The sequence below is a fragment of the Phyllobates terribilis genome, unplaced genomic scaffold, assembly GCF_046119375.1.
Source record: "Phyllobates terribilis strain yellow unplaced genomic scaffold, ASM4611937v1 Scaffold_2__4_contigs__length_985480577, whole genome shotgun sequence".
Taxonomy (NCBI): Eukaryota; Metazoa; Chordata; class Amphibia; order Anura; family Dendrobatidae; genus Phyllobates; species Phyllobates terribilis.
Genome location: NW_027362762.1, coordinates 362,841,960 through 362,866,712, shown reverse-complemented (window position 1 = coordinate 362,866,712; position 24,753 = coordinate 362,841,960). Strand labels below are relative to the sequence as shown.

The 24,753-nt window shown below is 39.4% G+C and overlaps 1 protein-coding gene across 2 annotated transcripts in view; it reads right to left on the bottom strand.

The window, feature by feature from the left end:
* Positions 1-24,753, bottom strand: part of CFAP47 (cilia and flagella associated protein 47) — a 1,117,227-nt gene that overhangs the window by 793,098 nt on the left and 299,376 nt on the right. For both annotated transcript variants that reach the window (XM_073664712.1, XM_073664711.1), the window contains exons 32-33: positions 19,404-19,485; positions 7,154-7,291 (exon numbers count right to left, since the gene is read on the bottom strand). In XM_073664712.1, coding sequence (XP_073520813.1) covers positions 7,154-7,291; positions 19,404-19,485 — 220 coding nt within the window. The remainder of the gene's footprint in view (positions 1-7,153; positions 7,292-19,403; positions 19,486-24,753) is intronic.

The following is a 24,753-nucleotide window of genomic DNA, read 5'->3' as shown; positions in this document are numbered from 1 at the left end:
CAGCGGACCCTGCTGCAGCGGCGGCCACAGTGACCGCATCACAACGGGTGGCGTAGTCGACACAAAAGAACTTTAGAAACATCTGTAGAACTGCCACATCACACTGAGCTTGACGCCCTGGGCACGGGACCGGGTCACAGCCGCTCGGAGACTACAACCCCCCATCTGATCCGGTGCCGGGTATTCCCCTCAAAAAGGAATATGTCCCAGGGGGCGCGTCACTTATACTCCGAGTCAATTACAAAAATCCTTAGGGGCCCCGAGGGGATACATTGGGGGCGTAATATAAAGTACTGAACAACCCCTTTAATTGATATAAGAGGTCATAGACCTCACCGATTCCACTGCCACTCCAGTTGCAATGTTTCTCTTCTAAATGCTATAGCTATAATGTCCTAAGCCAGTAATGTGAACGCTGCAGCCAATTACTGTCTGCAGCAGTAACCCACTACACAAAATGATTGACTGCAGTGTTCACGAGCCCAGGTTAGGATGACATCAGCTGAGCAGAAATTAGAGATTAGAGAGGGATCTGGGAACCATCACAGCTGGATCGGTGAGGAATCTGTGAGGGGACTACTTTGCTATTTTAAGAAAAACAAATTTTCCTGGCTGGATAACCTGGAAACTGCATTACAGTTATTACTATGCTGTTAAATATCAAAATATGTCTATTTTTTAGCCAGGCAAAGATAAATGTGTGATGAATATTTTTAAAGGATTATTCAATTTAATCTCCCCCGTTGCACCACCCCAAAAAAAGATTCATAGAACACAATAGAAAACTATGCTATCCATTTTCATATCAGTTTTCCTCCATTGTCTATGTAGCACACTGGAGAGCAAAAACAGCCTGATACATGGAAAGAGACAGAGGACATCCTTTCCATGTATCAGATTGGGTAGTTAGTATCTCCTGTATATACTTATACAGTGGGGAAAAAAGTATTTAGTCAGCCACCAATTGTGCAAGTTCTCCCACTTAAAATGATGAGAGAGGCCAGTAATTGACATCATAGGTAGACCATAATAAGAATACATATCCTGAAAATCACATTGTCTGATATGGAAAGAAATTTTTTTCAAATTTTGGTGGAAAATAAATATTTGGTCAATTACAAAAGTTCATCTCAATACTGTTAGAATCTATGTTGCTTTTCTATCGGCCATCTTGCTGTGGTTTGCTGGCTTCTAGTCTTTTCCTCTGGTGCTGGGTTTCTTGGTCACGTGATCTCTGCACTCTTTATTACCCAGCCCCTAGCCCCCATTCCCTGCCGGACATCAGTGTTGTAACGCTCATGCTCTGGCTAAGTAGCCGGGTTTAGTTCTTCTTGCTTTGGACTATTGTTATCCTGGGACTTCTTGTTCCACCAGTTTTGTTTCTTCTAATTTTTGTTTCTGCAACTAACTTTTCTGTTAGGAGGTCTCCTGCTTTTGCTCCCAGTCCTTAGATCTTTTAATGACCCCTTTCCCTTTCCTACATGTCTTCGTTTGAGTTCAGTGCAGGAGTTTCGGTGGGGCTATTCATAAGGAATAGGGCACCCACCCCAGCATAGGGTAAAGATGAGTCTCAGTGCAGGGACAGCTTTTCCCTTCTATTCCTTAGTTCTAAGTTGCAGAACATAACAGTATCAGTCCAACGGCGTTTAAAAAAAAAAGGGGGGTGGTTTTTGTTTTTTTTTTGTTTCGTTTTTTTCTCCTCTCCTATTCCTGGATTTTCTCCAGTATGTGTACCATCCAGGAGCTTGCTCAACGCTTGCAAGGGCTGACTCTGGAGGTTGCCAATCTTCAGCAGTATGTGAGTAAATACCCTGCAGAATGCTATGAAGAACCTAAAGTAGGATTACCTGAGTGTTTCTCGGGGAAACGACAGGATTTTTTTTCATTTAAAAATGCTTGTTTGTTGTATTTTCGGCTCAGACCTAGATCTTCTGGTAGTGAACTACAGCGTGTAGGAATTATTATGTCTCTATTGTGTAAGGAACCTCAAATCTGGGCGTTTTCCTTGTCTCCTGATGATCATTGTCTGAGGTCTGTGGAGGCATTTTTTGATGCCATGGGTTTGCTATATGATGATCCTGATCGGGTTGCATCAGCTGAGGCAGAGCTTAGACGTCTCAAACAGGGTTCTCTTGATGCTGAGAGTTATTGCACCCTGTTCAGACGATGGTCTGTAGAGGTCAGGTGAAATGACCCTGCACTCAAGTTTCAGTTTCTGGCAGGCTTGAGTGAAAGGGTTAAAGTTTTGCTCATTGCATTCCCTGCACCTGATATTCTGCAAGTTGCCATGGAGTTAGCTATCCGTGTGGATAGAAGGTTGAGGGCTTGACAGAATGAGGAGAAGTTTCCTGTATTGTTGGATTCTGTTTCTCACGATATTCCTGCCGACACTGGGGAACCTATGCAGGTCGGGGTAATGTCATCCCGTTCCAGGGAGAGGGACAGGAGGTTCTCTGAGGGAATTTTCTTGTATTGCGGTAAGGCTGATCATTTTTTAAAGCAATGTGAGGTTCGCTTAAAAAAAGACAAAAAAATGGTCAGTAGAAATAACACTCCCATTCGCATTGCGTTTTTACGTTCTGCTGGGGTGTTTTTTCCTGGTAATACCACCTGTCAGGGTCGTTTGATTGAGTTTCAGGTTATGGTGGATTGTGGTTCTGCACTTAATTTGATTGATCAACAATTTCTTGAAAAGTACAAGTTTGATTCTGAACCTTTGACGTCTCCTTTTCCTGTGGTGGCGATAGATAATACTCCCTTGGAGCATGGGAGCATTCTTTGAAAGGTCACTGTGTTTCCGCTTACTATAAATATGGAACATCAGGAGCAGATTGACTTATTTTCACTTGCTAAGTTGCCTTCCCTGGTCGTCCTGGGCTTGCCCTGGTTAAAAGTGCATAATCCTTTGCTGGACTGGTCGTCTGGTTCCATAAGATCCTGGGGTCAGGGGTGTTATGGTAAGTGTTGTAATGTTCACATTGCGGCTGTTGTGAGTTACCTGAACCCATTCAGGATTTTTGGAGGGTTTTTTCGGAGGTGGAGTCGAAAGCTTTACCACCTCATAGAGATTACGATTGCGCTATTGACATTGTCCCTGATGCTAAGCTCCCTAAGAGCCGGTTGTTTAATCTGACAATTCCCGAGAGGGAGGCTTTGAAGGAGTACCTTCAGACTAGTTTAGCTGCAGGTCACATAAGACCCTCTAAGTTTCCTGTGGCGGTTGGGTTCTTTTTTGTCAAAAAGAAGGACGGGGGTCTTAGGCCATGTCTGGATTTTCAGTAGATTAATAAGATCACTGTGCGCAATCCTTACCCGTTACCACTTATTCCGGATTTGTTTAACCAATTGACCGGAGCTAAATGGTTTTCTAAGATTGACCTTCGTGGGGCATATAATTTGCTGCGGGTAAAGGACAGAGATGAATGGAAGACAGCTTTTAACATCCCGGAAGGACATTTTGAGTGTTTGGTGATGCCTTTTGGGCTTACTAACGCTCCTGCATTTTTACAAAATTTCATCAATGACATTCTGAGACCCTTGATCGGTAGGAGTGTTATTGTTTATCTGGATGACATTTTGATTTATTCATCGGATCTTGAGTCTCATTGGCAGAGAGTCCGCGAAGTTCTTCTGATACTGAGAGATAACACACTCTTTGCTAAATTGGAGAAGTGTCAGTTTGCTGTCCAGAAAATTAGTTTTTTGGGTTACTTTGTCTCTTGTGATGGTTTTGAGATAGACCCGGTGAAAGTTCAGGCTGTGCTGGAGTGGCCGAAGCCTGAGGGTTTGAAGTCCGTACAGAGGTTTTTGGGGTTTGCCAATTATTACAGGAAATTCAAAAAGAATTTCTCTGTCATCGCTAAACCCATTACTGATCTCACCAAGAAGGGTGCTAATACAGTCCAATGGTCCACTGAGGCTATTGAAGCTTTTGAGTATCTCAAGGAGAGGTTCAGCTTTGCTCCTGTTCTTATCCAGATGGATGAGACCAAGCCACTTTTGTTTGAGGTGTAAGCCTCATATATAGGCGTAGGGGCAGTTCTGTCCCAGGAGGATGAGGATGGAGTGCATCCCTGTGCTTTCTTTTCAAAAAAATTTTCTGAGCCAGAGCTCAACTATGATGTTGGGAATCGTGAGTTGTTGGCTATTAAACTCACGTTCGAGCATTGGCGACATTTTTTGGAAGGGGCTCGACATCCTATACAGGTTTTCACTGATCGTAAGAATTTATCTGGACGCAGCTAAACGTTTGAATGCCCATCAGGCTAGGTGGGCACTGTTTTTTGCCTGGTTCAATTTTTCCTTTCTTGCTAAGGCTTTTGTGAAGGAGATTGTCAGGCTCCATGGTGTTCCCATGGACATTGTTTCCGATAGAGGACCACAGTTTGTAGCTCGCTTTTGGCGTGCTTTTTGTGACAGATTGAAAATTCATTTGTCATTCGCATCGGGGTATCATCCAGAGTCCAATGGACAGACTGAAAGGAAGAACCAGGATGTCGAGCAGTTTTTGAGATGTTTTGTGGCAGACAACCAAGAAATGTGGTCAGAATTTCTACCACTTGCGGAGTTTGCTCTTAATAATCATACCTCTTCCTCGGCTGGTTGTTCTCCTTTTTTTGCTGTACTGGCAGGTATCCATCTTTTGGTCCATTTTCCAAAGTTGGGGCTGCTGTACCGGAGGAGGACAATTTTTCTGGTGATTTGGAGAGGGTTTGGACCAGTGTACGCCTGATCCTTAAAGAGGCTAACAGGAGATCCAAAAGGTATTCTTACAAAAAAAGAGAGGAGTCCTTGTTTGCTGTTGGGGACATGGTTTGGTTGTCCTCTAGGAATCTTCGTTTGAAAATTTCTTCTAAAAAATTGGGGCCTAAATTTGTGGGTCCTTTCAAAGTGGTTCAGATTGTCAACTCGGCAGCTGTGAGGTTGGGCATTCCCTCATCCTGGAGGATTAATTCTGTGTCGTTACTTAAGAAGGCGCATACGCCTGATAAGCAGGCGAAGCCTACTGTTCCTCCTGTTGATGAGGACGGTGAATTTGAGATTTCTCGCATTTTGGATTCCAGGTGGCATAGAGGAAGATTACAGTATCTTGTGTCCTGGAGAGGTTTCGGCCCCAAGGATAATTCCTGGGTGAAGGCCGAGGACGTCTCGGCCTCAAGGCTAATCAAGGCTTTTCACAGGAGATTTCCTGATAAGGCTCGGCCTAGAGGATCCGGAGGATCCTCGTAAAAGGGGAGGTACTGTTAGTACTGTACTGTTAATCTATGTTGTTTTTCTATCGGCCATTTTCTTGTGGTTTACTGGCTTCTAGTCTTTTCCTCTGGTGCTGGGTTTCTTGGTCACGTTATCTCTGCACTCTTTATTACCCAGCACCTGGCCCCCATTCCTTGCTGGACATCAGTGTTGTAACGCTCGTACTCTGGCTAAGTAGCCTGGTTTAGTTCTTCTTGCTTTGGACTATTTTTATCCTGGGACTTCTTGTTCCACCAGTTTTGTTTCTTTTAATTTTCATTTCTGCAACTAACTTTTTAGTTAGGAGGTCTCCTGCTTTTGCTTCTAGTTCTTAGATCTTTTAGGGACCCCTTTCCCTTTCCTACATGTCTTCGTTTGAGTTCAGTGCAGGAGTTTCGGTGGGGCTATTCATGAGGAATAGGGCACCCACCCCAGCATAGGGTAAAGCTGAGTCTCAGTGCAGGGACAGCTTTTCCCTCCTATTCCTTAGTTCTAAGTTGCAGAACATAAGAAATACTTTGTTACATATCCTTTGTTGGCAATGACTGAGGTCAAACATTTTCTGTAAGTCTTCACAAGGTTGGCACGCATGTTGTCCCATTCCTCCATGCAGATCTCCTCTAGAGCAGTGATGTTTTGGGGCTTTCGCTGGGCAACAGGGACTTTCAACTCCCTCCAAAGGTTTTCTATAGGGTTTAGATCTGAAGACTGGCTAGGCCACTCCAGGCCTAGAAATTGAAATGCTTCTTACGAAGCCACGCCTTCGTTGCCCTGGTGGTGTGATTGGGATCATTGTCATGCTAAAAGACCCAGCCACGTTTCATCTTCAATGCCCTTGCTGATGGAAGGAGGTTTGCACTCAAAATCTCATGATACATGGCTCCATTCATTATTTCATGTACACGGATCAGTCGTTCTGGTCCCTTGGCAGAGAAACAGCCCCAAAGCATGATGTTGCCACCCCCATGCTTCACAGTAGGTATGGTGTTCTTAGGATGCAACTCAGAATTCTTTCTCCTCCAATCACGACGAGTTGTGTTTCTACCAAACAGTTCTACTTTGGTTTCATCTGACCATATGACACTCTCCAATACTCTTCTAGATCATCCAAATGCTCTCTAGCAAAGTTTAGATGGGCCCGGACATGTAATGGCTTAAGCAGGGGGACACATCTGGCACTGCAGGATCTGAGTCCCTGTCGGCGTAGTGTGTTACTGATGGTAACCTGTGTAACATTGGTCCCAGCTTTCTGCAGGTCATTCACTAGGTCTGTGTGGTTCTGGGATTTTTGCTCACCGTTCTTGAGATCATTTTGACCCCACGGGGTGAGATCTTGTGTGGAGCCCCAGATCGAGGGAGATTATCAGTGGTCTTGTATGTCTTCCATTTTCTAATTATTGCTCCCACAGTTGATTTCTTCACACCAAGCTGCTTGCCTATTGCAGATTCAGTCTTCCCAGCCTGGTGCAGGGCTTCAATTTTGTTTCTGGTGTCCTTCGACAGCTCTTTGGTCTTCACGATAGTGGAGTTTGGAGTGTGACTGTTTGAGGTTGCGGACATGTGTCTTTTATACTGATAACAAGTTCAAACAGGTGGCAGTACTAAAGGTAATGAGTGGAGGACAGAGGAGCCTCTTAAAGAAGAAGTTACAGGTCTTTGAGAGACAGAAATCTTGCTTGTTTGTAATTGACCAAATACTTATTTTACACCAAAATTAGAAAAAAAATTCTTTCCAAATCAGACAATGATTTGTTTTCTCATTTTGTCTCTCATAGTTGAGGTCTACCTATGATGTCAATTACATGCCTCTCTCATCTTTTTAATGTGGGAGAACTTGCACAATTGGTGGCTGACTAAATACTTTTTTTCCCCACTGTATACTGTAAATATCAATTGTCACAATTATCAATGGGCTTCTCACCTTGTATATCTGTAAAAGTATGTCTGTCCATACACGTTTACTCACACACTGAAAAACTTTATTATTTATGTGAAGCAAATTTATATCTTTAGAATCCATAGTCTTCTTATTTGAAGTCTGAAGATTTTGAATCTGAAGCTGAAAAAGAAAAAAAAAAGAAATATAAATAACAGTGAGAAAGAATGACCCAGATGTATTAAAAATGGTAATTTGCACCAAATCTCTAGTGTACTCAAATCAACTCCAACACTTCATATTATCAAATTTCTCACCTTAAGGATAAATTTGGAGCAAACTATGCCAGTGTAACCTTTTTAAGCAAGAAAACACATTTCCAGACAAGAGCTTGAATCCAATGTGTCAAATATTGCAAGTCAAAAGTTGCAAAATTGTGCCCAAATTATGACTTTTTATGCATGTAACTTATTAGACTTCTCAATGTTAGAAAAGAACAGGAGATCTACAGTGTCAAATCATGCGATTAATGTCGAATTTTTATGACAATTGCAAATTTTTTATGCATCTTTTAAATGGATGCAACATAAATGTATTTCTTCCATGCCTTTTTAAGATAGCTATTTTCTTTCTGATTTTTCTGCAAAAATAAAGAATCCTAAAATTTGTCGTACCACATCCACTTTTCCTGTCATTTTAAGTTTTGGAGCAGGTACTAAAAATTGATGTAATAAATGTAGTAAAAAATTGATGTTAGACTTAGGCATTTGCAACAATGAAATGTTGCAATTCGGACAAAAATGTTGGTGCAATTGCAATCAATGTCCCTCTGAATGTCAATGTCTGTTAATTTACCTCACTGTACATTATTAGTATAACATGTAACTGACAGCCACTGAAACCTCTAGGATTGAACTCTAATCCCAGCAGTGTAAATGCTAAAAAAAGCCAATAATCTGGAATGAAAACCTATAATTGGATTTGGTAAACATATCAGCAATCAGTGTCAGACTGAGGTGAAAAGGGCCCACCAATAACATTGACTCTGGGGGCACACTGTTTAGCTACATGCAAACATTTTATTACCCTCATTCACAAATTTATCTATGCTTCTATTCAATAATTCACTGGGTAGTTTGTTAAATGAATGATGCTGCCTTTGTACATCAAAAAGTCTATGAAACATGGACAGCCCATAGATGGCATCTGAGTGCTACCTGATTTTTTTATGGACCCATAAACAAAGAAAAAAGACAAAGTTTTGGCTCTCAGAATCTGCTTAAAAATAAAAGATTTTTTTAAGGTAATATTCTTGTGCAAAAGTACAAAAACATAAAATATAATAATAATAATAATTATACTATAAACCAAAATTAAAAAAATTGTCTTTATTTTTGCAACATGGAGAACAAAAAAAGCAATAGAAAAATCAATGCCAGAATTGCAATTTTGTGCTGATTATCCCCTCCAAAAATATAATAAAAAGTGATCAAAATGTGGTATGCACCTAACAATTCTGTCAACAGAAAAATTAAAAAGCCAGGGGTCTCAGAAAATCGTGGCTATAAAAATGTTTTGTTTTTTTTTTAAGTGTTTTTTTTTTATATTTTTTAGCAAAAATAGTGAAATAAAAAAAAGCTACCGGTATTGTCATTACCATTATTGTCATTAAAAAAAAAGCTACCAGTAATATTTGGTATTGTCATTATCGTATTGTGATTATACTGAATGGTGTTTAAAAATAAAAAAATATAGAATTTTTTTGTTGTTGTTTCTTCTACTTCACAAAAATTGTAATAAAAAGTGTAATTTTTATATAAAATTGTAACGAAAAAGTTATTTGTGCCCCAAAGTGGGCCGAAAAATAAATTTTGTTACACAAAAAAATTAAGCCCAATGGCGGAAAAAATTTGAAACTTGTGACTCTCAGACTTCGGCAACACCAGAAAAAAGTTTTTGGTCCATTTATTTTATAGAAGTATAAAAAAACATAAATAAAACAATATAAATTTGGGATCGCCATAATCATGCTGACCTGCTGAGTAAGGGCTCTTCCACACGTCAGTGTGCCCGTTAAGTGTGGTGACAGTTTCCACACGTACTGGAGACAATGACACACGCAGACCCATTCAAACCTATGGGTCTGCGCACATGTCAGTGTGTTTCTACGGACTGCGTGTCCGTGTGCTCCACACGTAGACATGTCCATTTTTAACAAGCTGCACGGTCCACAAAATGTCTCAAGCTGAACACACACGGATGATATCCGTGTGTCATCAGTGTGACATCCATGTGTCATCAGTGTGACACGTACCAGTGCCTGGGAATCAGCTGTACAGTTAGCGCTGCTCCCAAGCGCCGGGTGCTGAACGCTGCCCTCATCATTGTCCCTTGCTCGAGCTGTGATCAGAACAAGCAAAAAACTGTTTTCTGACATCACTGTGGAAGGTGTATCAGTCAGCCTTTATTACTTGTATTGTATGAGCCTGAAGAAGAAGCTGGATCAGCTCTGTAACGCGTAGCTTGAATAAAGATATGTTTTATTCAAACCATTTCCTCTCCAGTTGATGGCAGCACTGTGCAATATAGTCCTATAGTTTTATCCTTTCAATTCATATTGTGTCCATCAAGATCCTCATCATCCGAAGATCCAGAGGGTGAGTAACCATAGGAGAGTCCTTCCCTGCTTACACCAATGTTGTGCATGATGCTGACAAGTCCAGGTGAGTGAACATACTCACCTTTGCCACATGGGATTTCCCCATTGATCTGACCAAGGACCGCTCTCCTTGCTTTCTTTTCATATTAAACCATTAAATAGATTTATTTATGTAAAAACAAAAATAAATTTAAAAAAAAAGGACACATATTTGGTATTGCCGCATTTGTAACAACCTGAGCTATAAAACTGCCATACTACTTAAGCTCTTCAGTGAATACGGTAAAAAAAATTAAAAAGAAAAAGTCGCAAAAAACTATGCTTTGTCATCAAACCACTGAACAAAAAGTGGAATAAAACATGATCAAACATGTAAATAAAAATGGTATTGCTGAAAACATCATCTTGTCCTGCAAAAAAAGCCACAATTCAGCTCTGTCAGGGAAGAAATATAAAATCTATAGCTCTCAGAATATAGTGAAGCAAAAACAATTCATTTTTTCTACAAAATAGCTTTTATTGTGCAAAACCAGCAAAACATAAAAAACTATAAATGTGGTATCGCAGTAATCGTACTAACCCAAAGAATAAATCTGTCTTATCAATTTTACCACACACAGAACAGCATAAAAAAACCTCAACAGACAATTAATTCCTTAATTGCTGTTTTTTGTTCATTGTGCCTCCCAAAAATCTGAATAGAAAGTGAGAAAAAATGGTGTGTGCCTGAAAATGGTATCAATAAAAACATCAGCTCATCCCACAAAAAACAAGCCCACATATGACTGTCAGCAGAAATACAGAAAAATGATAGCTCTCCGCGATGCAAAAACTTTTTTTGTGAAACAAGCGTTTAGTGTGTGACAGCTGCCAAGCATAAAACACTGATATAAATCTGGTATTGCTGTAATCAAACCGACCCAAAGAATAAAGCAGTTTTTTTCACTTATACTGCATGAGGAAAGGCATAACAAATAAATAAAAGCAGTTCTTGACCTGCTGTTGATTTGATTATTCTGCCTCCCAAAGATTGCAGCAAGAGTTGGCTCACATTTATCCAGCGCACTACGCTGAGCGCTGACACCGGAATTTCAGTGTAAATCTCTGAAACACGTGATTCATACGGAACCTCTGACGGAAGATTCCCTATAAAGAGGAAGATGGAGTCACTGTGTATGAGTCAAAAGTAATTCTGCTGACTCATTAGTGAATGGATCCATTGGGGGTTTCATCTGAAAAACGTGTTTCAGATACAGTATTTAGATGGAAACCCTGATGTAAGTGCTCAGCTTAGAGCACATGATAAATGTGAACTGATCCAAAATGTTCTCTACCCAAAAATGCCACCAATAAAAGTTTCAAGTCAAACCACAAAAAAACAAGTGCCCACACGGGTCCATCACCTGTTAACAGACATTTGGGGGGTGTCCAAAGGCTTTGGAAAAGCGACATGGCTCCCACCAAAAAAAATCTAGTGAAGTAATAGCTCCTAAATCCAAAAGCCCCTTCTGAGCCCCACAATGTGCTAAAAATGCAGTTTGCATCCCAATGTTTGACATTAACGTAGTGAGGAGAGCCTACTTAATCTACTGGTGCATGCCTCCAGAAGCACAAGCTGGGCACAATGTATTGAGCACAGAAATGTAGTGGGCACTAAAATGGCATATTTGCAATTTTCACTCTGCAACTTCCACTGTGTGTTTGTTTCTGGAAAAATCCCATAGTGTAAAGATCACTACACCCATAGTTGAATTCACAAAGGGGTGTAAATTCTAATAAGGGGTCACTTGAGGGGTGTTTCCACTGTTTAGGCACATCAGGGGCTCTGCAAACACGACGTGGTGTCCGATATCTAATCCAGCCAATTTTGCACACAAAAAGTTAAATGGTACTCCTTCCCTTCTGAGCTGAGCCATTGCCCAAACAGTAGTTTTCCACCACACATGGGGTATTGATCAGGAGAAATTACAAAACGAATTCTGATGTCCATTGTCTCCTGTTAGTTTTGTGAAAATGCTAAATTTGGGACTAAAGCAACATTTTTGTGGGAAAAAGTAACATTTTCATTGTTTCCTTCCACTCTGCTTTAATTCCTGTCAAGCACCTGAATGGTTAATAAACTTCTTGAATGTGTTTGAGCACTTTGAGGAGTGCAGTTTTTAAAATAGAGTCACTTTTGGGTATTTTCTGTCACATAGGCCACTCAAAGTCACCTTAAATGTGGTGTGATCCATAAAAAATGGTTTAGTAAATTTTGCTGGAAAAATTAGAAATTGCTCATAAACTTTCAACCCTTCTAACAAAAAACAATTATGTTTAAAAATTATGGTAATGTAAAGTAGACATGTGGTAAATATTATGTATTAACTATTTTGTGTGATATAACTGTCTGGTTTTAAGGCATAAAAATTAAAAGTTTGAAAATTGTGAAATTTACAAACTTTTTGCCAAAATTCCAATATTTTCACAAAAAAAACTTTAAAAAGATCGACCTAAATGTACAACTAAAATAAGTACAATGTGTCACAAAAAAAAAATCTTGGAATCACTGGGATCCATTGAAGCATTCCAGAGTTATCACCTTATAAAATTACACTGGTCAGAAATGTAAAATTTGGCCTGGTTAGGAAGGTGAAGATAGGCTGGGGCGTAAAGGAGTTAAAGAGTAACAATCGTTTTAATTTTTATTTAAAAAATCAGTAATATACTTGAAAATAAGCAACTTTGTAATTTATCTTATCAGAGAAATTTGATTCTTTCTCTGTCAGAATTGATCAGTCGTTATCAAAATTATTATTCAGTGAAGACAGACTTTCCCATTACTGAGATAGGAGATGGCAGCTGCTACTGATAAGATTCTATCTAGATAGGAGGGCAAGTAGGAGGGAGGAGCTCTGTCTCTGGCACCTCCCTCCTCCCGTCTACATACAGTGGGTACGGAAAGTATTCAGACCCCTTTAAATGTTTCATTCTTTGTTTCATTGCAGCTATTTGGTAAATTCTAAAAAGTTTTTTTTTTTCTCATTAAAGTGCACTCTGCACCCCATCTTGACTGAAAAAAAAAACAGAAATGTAGAAATTTTTTGCAAATTTATTAAAAAAGAAAAGCTGAAATATCACATGGTCATAAGTATTCAGACCCTTTGCTCAGTATTGAGTAGAAGCACCTTTTGGAGCTAGTACAGCCATGAGTCCTCTTGGGAATGATGCAACAAGTTTTTCACACCTGGATTTGGGGATACTCTGCCATTCTTCCTTGCAGATCCTCTCCAGTTCCGTTAGGTTGGATGGTGAACGTTGGTGGACATCCATTTTCAGGTCTCTCCAGAGATGCTCAATTGGGTTCAGGTCAGGGCTCTGGCTGGGCCAGTCAAGAATGGTCACAGAGTTATTCTGAAGCCACTCCTTTGTTATTTTAGCTGTGTGCTTAGGGTCATTGTCTTCTTGGAAGGTGAACCTTTGGCCAAGTCTGAGGTCCAGAGCACTCTGGAAGAGGTTTTCATCCAGGATATCTCTGTACTTGGCCGCATTCATGTTTTCTTCAATTGCAACTAGTCATCCTGTCCCTGCAGCTGTAAAACACCCCCATAGCATGATGCTGCCACCACCATGTTTTACTGTTGGGATTGTATTGGGCAGGTGATGAGCAGTGCCTGGTTTTCTCCACACATACCGCTTAGAATTATCACAAAAAAGTTCTATCTTCGTCTCATCAGACCAGAGAATCTTATTTCTCATAGTCTGGGAGTCCTTAATGTGTTTTTGAGCAAACTCTATGCGGGCTTTCATATGTCTTGAACTGAGGAGAGGCTTCCGTTGGGCCACTCTGCCATAAAAGCCTGACTAGTGGAGGGCTGCAGTGATAGTTGACTTTGTGGAACTTTCTCCCATCTCCCTACTGTATCTCTGGAGCTCAGCTACAGTGATCTTGGTGTTCTTCTTTACCTCTCTCACCAAGGCTGTTCTCCCATGATTGCTCAGTTTGGCTGGACGTCCAGGTCTGGGAAGACTTCTGGAGGTCCCAAACTTCTTCCATTTAAGGATTATGGAGGCCATTGTACTCTTAGGAACCTAGAGTAATGCAGAAATTCTTTTGTAAGCTTGGCCAGATCTGTGCCTTGCCACAATTCTGTCTGTGAGCTCCTTGGGCAGTTCCTTTGAGCACATGATTCACATTTGATCTGACATGCACTGTGAGCTGTGAGGTCTTATATAGACAGATGTGTGCATTTCCAAATCCTATCAATTTAATTAAACACAGCTGGACTCCAATGAAGGAGTAGAACCATCTCAAGGAGGATCACAAGGAAATGGACAGCATGTGACTTAAATATGAGTGCCTGAGCAAAGGGTCTGAATACTTATGACCATGTGATATTTCAGTTTTACTTTTTTAATAAATTTGAAAACATTTCTACATTTCTGTTTTTTTTCAGTCAAGATGAGGTGCAGAGTGTACTTTAATGAGAAAAAAAATGAATTTTTAAAATTTACCAAATGGCTGCAATTAAACAAAGAGTGAAAAATGTAAAGGGGTCTGAATACTTTCCATACCCACTGTAGAATCTTATCAGTAGCAAGTGGGGGGGACTATCACAGCCCGTATAAAAGATGAAGTCTAGCCAAATAGCGCCATTTTAGGATTTTACAGGCTAGAAATATGAGGTCTGAGGGCAAGGCTCTGTCATTCCACATAGGGATAGAAAAAGGCCAAAATTTGTTTATGGAGTACTACTGCAGCGCTGAAGCATATTAAAAAATGTGATTGGTTGTCTCAGTCTGTGCATAATAATTCAAAGATTCATGTGATAGGGAGGTCCTGGACCTGCATAGTCAGTGTGATTGTAAATTGATTGATCTGTCGCAATTGATTGATCTATGCAGTAACAGAACCTTAACAGCATTTTATTATTCTTCACATACTGCAAACAGAGAGGGCAATTTAATGCTCTTCTGTCCTAACTTTTGCTTCTAAAGAAAAATCCTGAAATCAAGGCTTGTGTGTCACAGAATGTGTGCTTCCTGCATTCTTGCATTGTGACATGGGTAAGCAATTTTTTAAACAAAAGAAAAATCTCCACGTTCCAAAAATTTAAAAGCAACTGAATAATTCATGCTGTGTATATTGTAAAATATATATATATATTGCCTCTCAATTACAACTATTGGTTACCACTGGTTGCTTCATTTTCCCCTAGCTAGATAGAGCTCAAAAGGGGATCAATACAGTCCTATGAGACCTCAATGTTATACACACATTTTCCATACAATTGCAGGCTTTGCACAGTTGACATTTGCCGCAAATCAAATGTTTGAGGAAAATCTGATTAAGCTGTCGAATTTTCATTTCAAAAGATCCACTCATTTCTATGAGACATCATATAATGATATAAAGATTTATTATTGATCCCTGCTGTAAATGGACCCATCTATGCAGTTACAAACATATATACTGACGAGCAAAAGGGTAACAATGTTTTGAACTTTTGACTTTCAGGCTCCATATCTCATGATCCATTACTGCTTCGAAAGTGAGATCACCATCATTTTATAGACAATCATCTTTACTTCGTATTCTTCCAACTGTCATGGCACTCACATAATGCAGTTTGTCAATTTTCTTGGCCGAGAGATCAATGAGCTGGATGATGCTGTTTCTCTTTTCTTGGGAAATCTTCTTCATGGCTGGTCCTTGATTCGAACCAGTGACCTTTTGCTTGGGATTCAACTTAATAACACACTGAGCTATTAGGGAATGTAACAGGTTGTAATTTGTAGTATACAGGAAGAAACAAATTTTTTCTCCACCAGGAGCAAAACAGTAACAATGCAGTGACGTGACAAGAATCTGCATAACTAATCATATGCTAAATAGTTGTAAGTCAAATTTATGTATGAGATAGTCAAGATGAACATGGTTACCCTTTTGCTCGTCAGTGTATCCTGTAAGTGGACATCTGGAAATTGTGTAGTTATGAATATGATATTTAATAAATTCCCATTGTATCATACTAATCAGTGAAAACTAATGAACTGATTTGATGGAATTGGCTCAGCGAAAACTACTGAACTGATTTGATGCAATTGCATCTAATAGCCACATTTTGTACAAAGTACATAACAAAACCCAGATCAGATGCAGACATCAATCCTTAGGCTATGTGCCCACGTAGCAGATTTGATGCAGAGCGTTTTTGCCAGAGAGAAGCGTTTTTTCAGCTTTATTACATGCGTTTTCGCATGGGTTTTTTCAAGCACTTTTCTCAGCGATTTTGAGCATCACTTGGAAAAGTGCTTGACAAGTTGGTCACACAATATAAATCCATGCAACCAGCATGGATTTATATTGTGTGACCAATTTAGATGCTTTAAATGCTGCATCTATAGTAAAAAAAAAAAAAAGAATTAAAAAGTTAAAAATAAAAAAAACCTTTATACTCACCTCTACTGTCTCCTCCTGGCGGAGATCCTCTCTTCTCGGCGTCCCGCGGTGTACTGGCAGGACCTGCGGTGACGTCATTTAGTCAGCTGATGGTCACGCGACCATCACCTGACCGCTGACGTCAGCGGTCGCGTGACCATCAGCTGACTAAATGACGTCACTGCAGGTCCTGCAAGTACACCGCGGTACGCCGAGGAGAAAGGACGCGGCCGGGAGAAGACCGGAGAGGTGAGTATACAGGTTTTTTTTATTTTTAACTTTTATATTTCTTTTTTTCACCGTGTGGTAGCCGGGAGGAAGAGGAGTTATAGTCTCCTCTTCATCCTGGGTACCGCACGCACTGCGATTACGCTTCAAATTCGCGGCCATTGAATTTAATTGAAATGCAGCAAATCCACATATACCTGCAGGTTTGCTGCGTTTCAATGTTCCTCAATGGCCGCGAATTTGAAGCGTAATCGCGGTAGAAATGGTCATGCTGTGTTTTGCAACGCAATGCGAATACGGCGCGCTAATTAGCGCATCATGGGAACAGCACATCCGAATTCACATTACTTTGCATGGCAGACGGTTTTACAAGCGTTTTCGCGGCCGTAAAAACGCTACGTGGGCACATGGCCTTAGTCTGAATCTCAGCCGCTGTCCATGAAGCAATTCAAGCCAAAACAGTTGGCAACAAAAGATGAAAATCAAGAGCTCTTTTCTCAAGCACTAATAATTTTAGTGTTTGCCACTAGAAAAAAATTTAGCTACCGGCATATACTACTTGTAAAAGCATTGATGATATTTCAGAGGTGCTAGATATTGACACTTGCTTGGTCTTTTATAGTCATGTACTAGTGGCTATATTTTTTTCATCGAATGCACATGGCCAGTATTACATCAATACCACCTAATTGTTTTTGGAATTTCTGTAGAATGAATTGTAGAACATGAAGAAAATGCGTTACAGGGAAAATAGTATTTTTCTGTAGAAGTGCAAAACTAGAGGCTTTCTAGACTTTCCTGTGCGTAACGTTTAGCTTCTGAAGGATATCTGTTGCATTACAAATGTCGACTCCATACAATCTATGGTTAGTGTTGACAGCTTGAAGATCATAGAGGCCGGATCATCATCACATTTGTGCATTTTTTGTTTAGCTTTTAGCGAACAAATTCTTCTTTTAATTTATGCCATTTTTAAATTTTATTTTATATATGTTCAACTGTTTTTTATCTTTGACCTTGTGGGTGGTGTTTAGGATTTCCAGATGTTTTTGCCTGATGCATCAATTGCATCTTTTCGAAAAGTTGCAAAATTTGTCACTATTTGTAATGTACTTCAGTCTATCTCTCAGGAGTGATTTAACATACGCTACTTATTTTTTTTACTTTTTTGCACCATTTTACAAAATGTGCATCTTGTTGTCTTAAAAATATTGAAAGCCACATATAAAGACAGTTTTTGACTTTGCACAAAATTCATAAACCGCGTGTGCCAGCTGATCAAAAAGGATTTGATCAAAAAAACAGCAATGAATACCACAATACAAAAATGAAAATTGACATTAAAAAAATCGCAAATGATGAATATGTTTGTGGAAAATAATGTGCACACCCCCTTAAGTGATTTTCCCATTGAAGGACTTTATTGGATATGCCAAAATGTGATCAATATACATGTGAGCATTAGGACTTTTCTGTGCAGTCACAATACATTATTACTAATAGGATTATGGCTATTTCTATAACTTTCACAGACTATGATAGAAAGTAACTGAACAAGTCCTCCTCTGTAATGGGAACAGGGGTCTAGAAACATTAATTATGCAATCTTAATAATAAATAATATTAATTTACATTTATATAGCACCAACACATTCTGCAACACTTTATAATTAAGAGGCTACTTACACAAACACTAGTAAAAATCTTTAGAGATTTAGTAGTCAGACGCCAATGAGCAGACATTTATGGCATATCAATTACTGAAGGTAGTTCTATGGAGGAAGTTATGCTTGTCATAGAATATGCCAATACCTCATGATTAATGGGTGTTTGACCTATGGGAACCCCTGCTGATCATCCATGCCAAGAAATAGAGCAGTTAGAGCTCACCAATTAGGAATATCATTACTTCTAATGAGAGGAAAACGCCTTTAACAGGAACCTGTCATGAGGTTTTTCTACCCCAAACTAATGGCACCTGTGTATGGGCATGAAATGATGACTACATTCATAGCTTTACTGCAGAAATCTGTCTCCATGTTAAGAGAAATGTACTGTTGAATGGTTATGCAAATGAGAAGCAAGTGCAGTGGGTGGGCTCTGCACTTACAGCTCTACTGCCTCTCTTCCCTATCCTCCCCGCCTGCCGCCTGTCTGCTGACAGTAACTGACAGGTCACTTTTACTTCAGTGACCAGCTACCCTCATCACTGACCATCTTCTTCATTAGGTAGGATAACTGATGTAGGAGTGAGCAGCAGGAGTGCAGAAGATTGTTCACTCGCTTCCATGCCGGTTGTTTGAGTGAAGAAGACAACTGGTTGGTATCTGGAGCAATCTGCGTTATATGCAGATCCCTCATCAGTAGATTTACGTGCATGCACTGCCATGGGGAATGATTGCCAGCGAGGAGGCAGATCACTGAAAGAAAAGTGACCTGTCAATCACTGACCGTAAACAGGCGGGAGTCAGGGAGGAAAGAGAGGCAGCAAAGCTGTAAGTGCAGACTCCACCCACTGCACTTGAGGCTCATTTGCATAACCATTCAACAGTACATTTCTGTGAATCATAATCACAGATTTCTAAAGTAAAGCTATGAATGTAAACAGCATTACAGTGCCCATACACAGGTGCATTAGTTTGGTGTAGAAAAAATTAACGACAGCTTCAGATTAAATAGAGCATTGATGATCGTAACGAGCTCTTAGACTACTTAGAAGTCTTCCTTATGTCGTATTGTGACAAATATAAAGTTGACCTACCAAGTATAGTAATGAGATGAGTGAGAACAGTCTCTAAAAAGCTAATAAAGCAAACAGGAAAAAACATTCTTTAAACATTCTCTAGAATAGGAATGGATCTGCTGCACCTGGCCGTAACCAGTAGCCGGTGAACATCTGGCCACCACCGGAGCTGATAACCGCTGATTGATGGGGGGCGTTTGTCAGACCGCCTCACTAAGTTCGCTATCACGATAATAAAACTTACCTGTACTTGTATCCATCGTTCATAATCAAGAGGCTCAAAAAGATACTCGGGTTTTATGTGAGAAACAGACGCTCCCTGGTTTCTGTGTAGAATACATAGAAACATCAATTTGTAAACTATGTGTGCAGAAAATAAGCAGTAAGCCAACATAACACGATAAAGAGATGTGGGAGAGCTGAATTGTCCAATGTAATAGAGTATAATGTGTTATCTGTGGTTTTCAATAGCCCTGCGGGAAGCCTACTCACTTACCATAACACATGGAGGGACCACGCTACACAAAAGAAACAGTAACCTGATAAATTCAGCTCTGTTACATCTTCTGCAGATACAATGCATATTACATTGAATGGTTTAATATAGCAGTAATAATATGTACCCAAACTATTTCAGTTCATAATAATTCTGAATGATCTGAAATCATATTTGTCACATTTTAATGACTTTTTTCTGCTGACAAAGGCTATTATCAAATATAACTAATATACAGCATAAACTATTCCTAAACTAATGGGAACACAAATCCCATAAAAACCAACTATAGAATATTAAACTAAGAAGTATTCCTACACTCATCTGCAGTTTCCAGATTTTGGAGAAGTAAAAGATGAGGTAGTAAAGAGTCTTTCCATGTGAAAAATGACTGTTCTTCTTCCCCAAATCACTCCTAGGTAATTTATCATACATTAAAGGATCATTAGTTGTTTATTGCTTGTACCGTCTGCTTAAGTGATGTCAATTAGCTTTCATAATTGATCCAGCCAAGATTTTCATTGAGTAGCAGACTAAGTTGTCCACTTTAATTAATTTTTCAAAATTCTAATGATTGCTGTCAACACAAACACGTCAGTAGCACTTATTTTCCATGTCAAAGAAATCTTTCTCTTTCTAAGAACAGACGGGAAACAGACAGACAGAAGGAAAGTCCAAGCATGATTTACCAGCTGCTTTTTCCTATCTGGCTTGATTTATAAGATTATTTTCTACCAAAGTGTTACAAAATATGTATTGAAACATAGATTCGTTTTGTAAGGGTGGTCATTTATAGTCTGATTTCTAAAACCAATCCAGGGAATTGAAGAATATATGAAGATCAGACACACTCAACTTTCCCTTTTCTTGTAGAAAACTCTAGAATACTTTTTTTATGATAACAGGATTTAGGGACACGTTTCTTAAGTTCTGTGCACACCACATCTGCGACCTATATTAAGTCAAACATATCCACAGGCCTCATTCACCCAACAGATCCAAAAGAGTGCACTCTTGACCTCTATTGGGTAGTATGCATTGTTATCACTTTTTTTCAAATTGTACAGAAAACTACAGTAGTCTGTGCCAAAAAAAAGTTTTACTGCCAACTTATCTTTTTAAAGGGCACATGTCAATAGGATCAACTCATTTAAGCTGTCTATATGGGCATGCAGGTCATAGAAATTGAATAAAATGATACCTTGATATCTGCGATCAGATGTCTTATTCCAGAGAAATCCATGTTTTTCTTAATATGCAAAAGAGTTGTTAATATCTATTGGCAGGACTTGAATCTCCCTGAGAATTTGCCTCCAGAACTCATTTAAAATAAAAGGGGGCATTACCAGCGTTGGACTTGTACATCAGGAGAGCAGGTCTGTCAGTTATTACATGTCTCACACCAGTAACAGCACCTTCCATTTAAAATAAGCTCTGGAGACAGATTGTCTGGAAGATCTATGTCCGGCCCATAGATCTTAACAGTTCATTTACATATTAAGAAAAATCTAGATTTTTCTGGAATAAGACATTGGATCACAAATATATAAGTATCATTATATGCAGGTAAGAAAAGGGATCCAGCTTCACTGGTTTAAAATCTTCAAAATCTTTATTAGATCTATTAAAACATAAAGCAGTGGTTATGACCAAGAAGTAGCCGGCACTTCGGTGGAGAAGGTGCAATGATGAGAAACTGAACACGTTTTAGTTTTTCACTTGAAAAAGACGCTATGGCATTAAAATGCGTCGTTGTGAATAAAAAGCATTTTCCTCATCATGATTTCTGAAGAACTGATTTACTCCAGCAGCACACCTATGTGTTTATCCAACTGGATCCAATATCTCCTGGAGGATTTATCCACCAGCCATGGGGCAGCAGATATTTTTCTTCATGCTTGCATAGGAGTTGTGCCTGTCACAACCCCATCAGGTGAGCGTAGCCAACACTCTCCTACTTACCTTCCATAGGGTATAACCCTATTGTGCGCTCTGATTCCCACTTCTAGATTTACATAAGCATGTTAATAGGGGCTATATTCCCAAAGATTGCCCTTTTGACGTACACTTAGGCTTTATGTGTTGAAATATCTTTTTGTATATTGAAAATTTAGTAGGTTACTCTGTATTAAACTCAGGGAATCTTGCAAAGAAATGTACACCACGTAACTGGAGTGTGGCAAGACTTAAAGGGGTTTTCCCACGAACACAAATTCAGTTTAATCAATAGATTTTGGAATAATAATAAGTTCCACAATTGGATGTGTTTAAATAAAATGTCCCTGTGCGGAGATAATCTTATAAATGTGCCCCTGCTGTGTACTGTGTAATGGCTGTGTCTGACTGTACAGGAACATGGTCTGATCATATCACAGCTCCTGGGCAGGGGTGGAAAAAAAATATTACAGTATGGGATCGCAAATGATTCTTTCATTGAAAGAAAATACTGTTTACATACATGCAGGGAAATGTTTTACCTCACAAAAAGAATCTGTGATCCCATGCTATCCTGTCTGTATATTCTTTTCCTTCCTCCCCTGCCCAGGAGCTGTGATATGATCAGACCATGTTCCTGCACGGTCAGACACAGCCATTACACAGTACATAGCAGGGGCACATTTATAAGATTATCTCAGCACAGGAATATTTTAGTTAAACACATCCAATTGTGGAAGTTTTTAATATTCCAAGATCCATTGATTAAAATCAACTTTGGTTTGTGGGAAAACCTCTTCAACAAAAAATGTGGTGCAAACAGAGTCTAAGGGTAGGGCTACATGCTAACATTGGTTGGCATGTAACCCTAAAATCTTGGCAAACCCTAAAAACACTGAGGTCACGTCATGACAACCATTAACACCACAATGATACTCTAAATCTGTGACCATACATTGTTGAAGAGAAAAACACACTCTTATGAGGCAGTTGGTGATTGTCCTAAAGTCAACAGAGAAATAAAATGATCAGAAACTAAGGAAATCCACTAATCTCCTAAAAAGACACTGAACAGATTGATATAATTAAATGACAGTCACTTTGCCTTTTTGTGATTCATTTCCTGAGCTAGGAAGGAACCTGATGAAATTATCCAACAAGAAGAAAAATTTTCTCGGATCATTGGATGTATTGGACTATGGTTTATAGCAGTGACCAGAGTCCTAATGTCATAGTTTCAGGCCTACAGCAGTTATATTGTGGCTACTAGACAGTCCACAGTATTAACCTCTGGTACACTTAAACATAGTAGTAGCAATAAAATGTAAACGTCCTCTTCAGTGAAAACAAGCTACTACCTTCCAGCAGGAGAGGTGATAACCAGGACTGCCAACCGTCCAGAAATTCCAGGACAGTCGGTAAAAATAGGGCACTTTTTTGCCCTGTCCATAAAAGAAATTTAAAGTGTATGTGATTTTATTGAAGCTGAAGAAAATTGTACAAATTGTTTTGACTGTAATTATCATCTTTTTACAGTTGACAGTGAATGCTGATGATGTTTTCATATCAGAATGATGGACTGTAGACATGGATCACTTATAATCAGAATTATTTCTTATGATTTTCCAATGTGTCTGTAAAAAATATTGTCTGTGATTTTTTGATAAGTTGTCCAGAAAAAAATAAAAAGCCAAACTGGCAACCCAAGTGATAACTTAGTGATCAGTTGGGTTCATAGTAACATAGTTTTTAAGGTTGAAGGAAGACTAAGTCCATCTAGTCCAACCCATAGCCTAACTTGTTGATCCAGAGGAAGGCAAAAAAAAAACATGTGGCAAACACTAAGCTCCAAATTGGGGAAAAAAATTCCTTCCCGACTCCATACGACAATCAGACTAGTTCCCTGGATCAACGCCCTATCAAGGAATCTAGTATTTATAACCTGTAATATTATACTTTTCAAGAAAGGCATCCATGCCCTTCTTAAATTTTAACAGTGAATCACTCATTACAACATCATGCGGCAGAGAGTTCCATAGTCTCACTGCTCTTACAGTAAAGAATCCTCGTCTGTGATTATGTTTAAACCTTCTTTCCTCCAGACGTAGAAGATGCCCCCTTGTCCCAGTCTCAGGCCTCAGAGTAAAAAGATCAGTAGAAAGGTCTTTGTACTGTCCCCTCATATACTTGTACATAGTAATAAGATTACCCCTAAGCCTTCTTTTTTCCACAGTAAATAACCCCAAGTGTAATAACCTGTCTTGGTATTGCAGACCCCCCAGTCCTCTAATAACCTTGGTCGCTCTTCTCTGCACCCGCTCTAGTTCAGCTTTGTCTTTCTTATACACCGGAGACCAGAACTGTACACAGTATTCTAAGTGTGGTCGCACTAATGACTTGTATAGAGGTAAAATTATGTTCTCCTCATGAGCATCTATGCCTCTTTTAATGCATCCCATTATTTTATTTGCCTTTGCAGCAGCAGCCTGACACTGACCACTAAACGTGAGCTTGTCGTCCACCAATACACCCAGGTCTTTTTCAGTTACAGTTTTGCCCAGTGTTTTACAATTAAGCATATAATTATACATTTTATTTCCTCTGCCCAAGTGCATTACCTTACATTTATCCCCATTAAAGCTCATCTGCCATTTATCAGCCCAAGCTTCTAGTTTACATAGATCCTCCTGTAATATAAAATTGTCCTCCTCTGTATTGATTACCCTGCAGAGTTTAGTGTCATCTGCAAATATTGAAATATTACTCTGTATGCCCCCTACAAGGTAATTAATAAATATGTTAAAAAGAAGGGGGCCCAATACTGACCCCTGTGGTACCCCACTGTTAACTGAGACCCAGTCTGAGTGCTTTCCATTAATAACCACCCTTTGTTTCCTATCACTGAGCCAATTCTTAACCCACATACATATATTTTCCCCTATCCCCATTGTTCTCATTTTATGTATCAACCTTTTGTGTGGAACCGTATCAAAAGCTTTTGAAAAGTCCATATACACAACATCCACTGCATTTCCTTGGTCCAGTCCAGAACTTGCCTCCTCATAAAAACTGATCAGATTAGTTTGACAGGAATGGTCCCTCGTAAATCCATGTTGATATTGGGTCATGAGGTTATTCTTCTTCAGATACTCTATCATAGCAT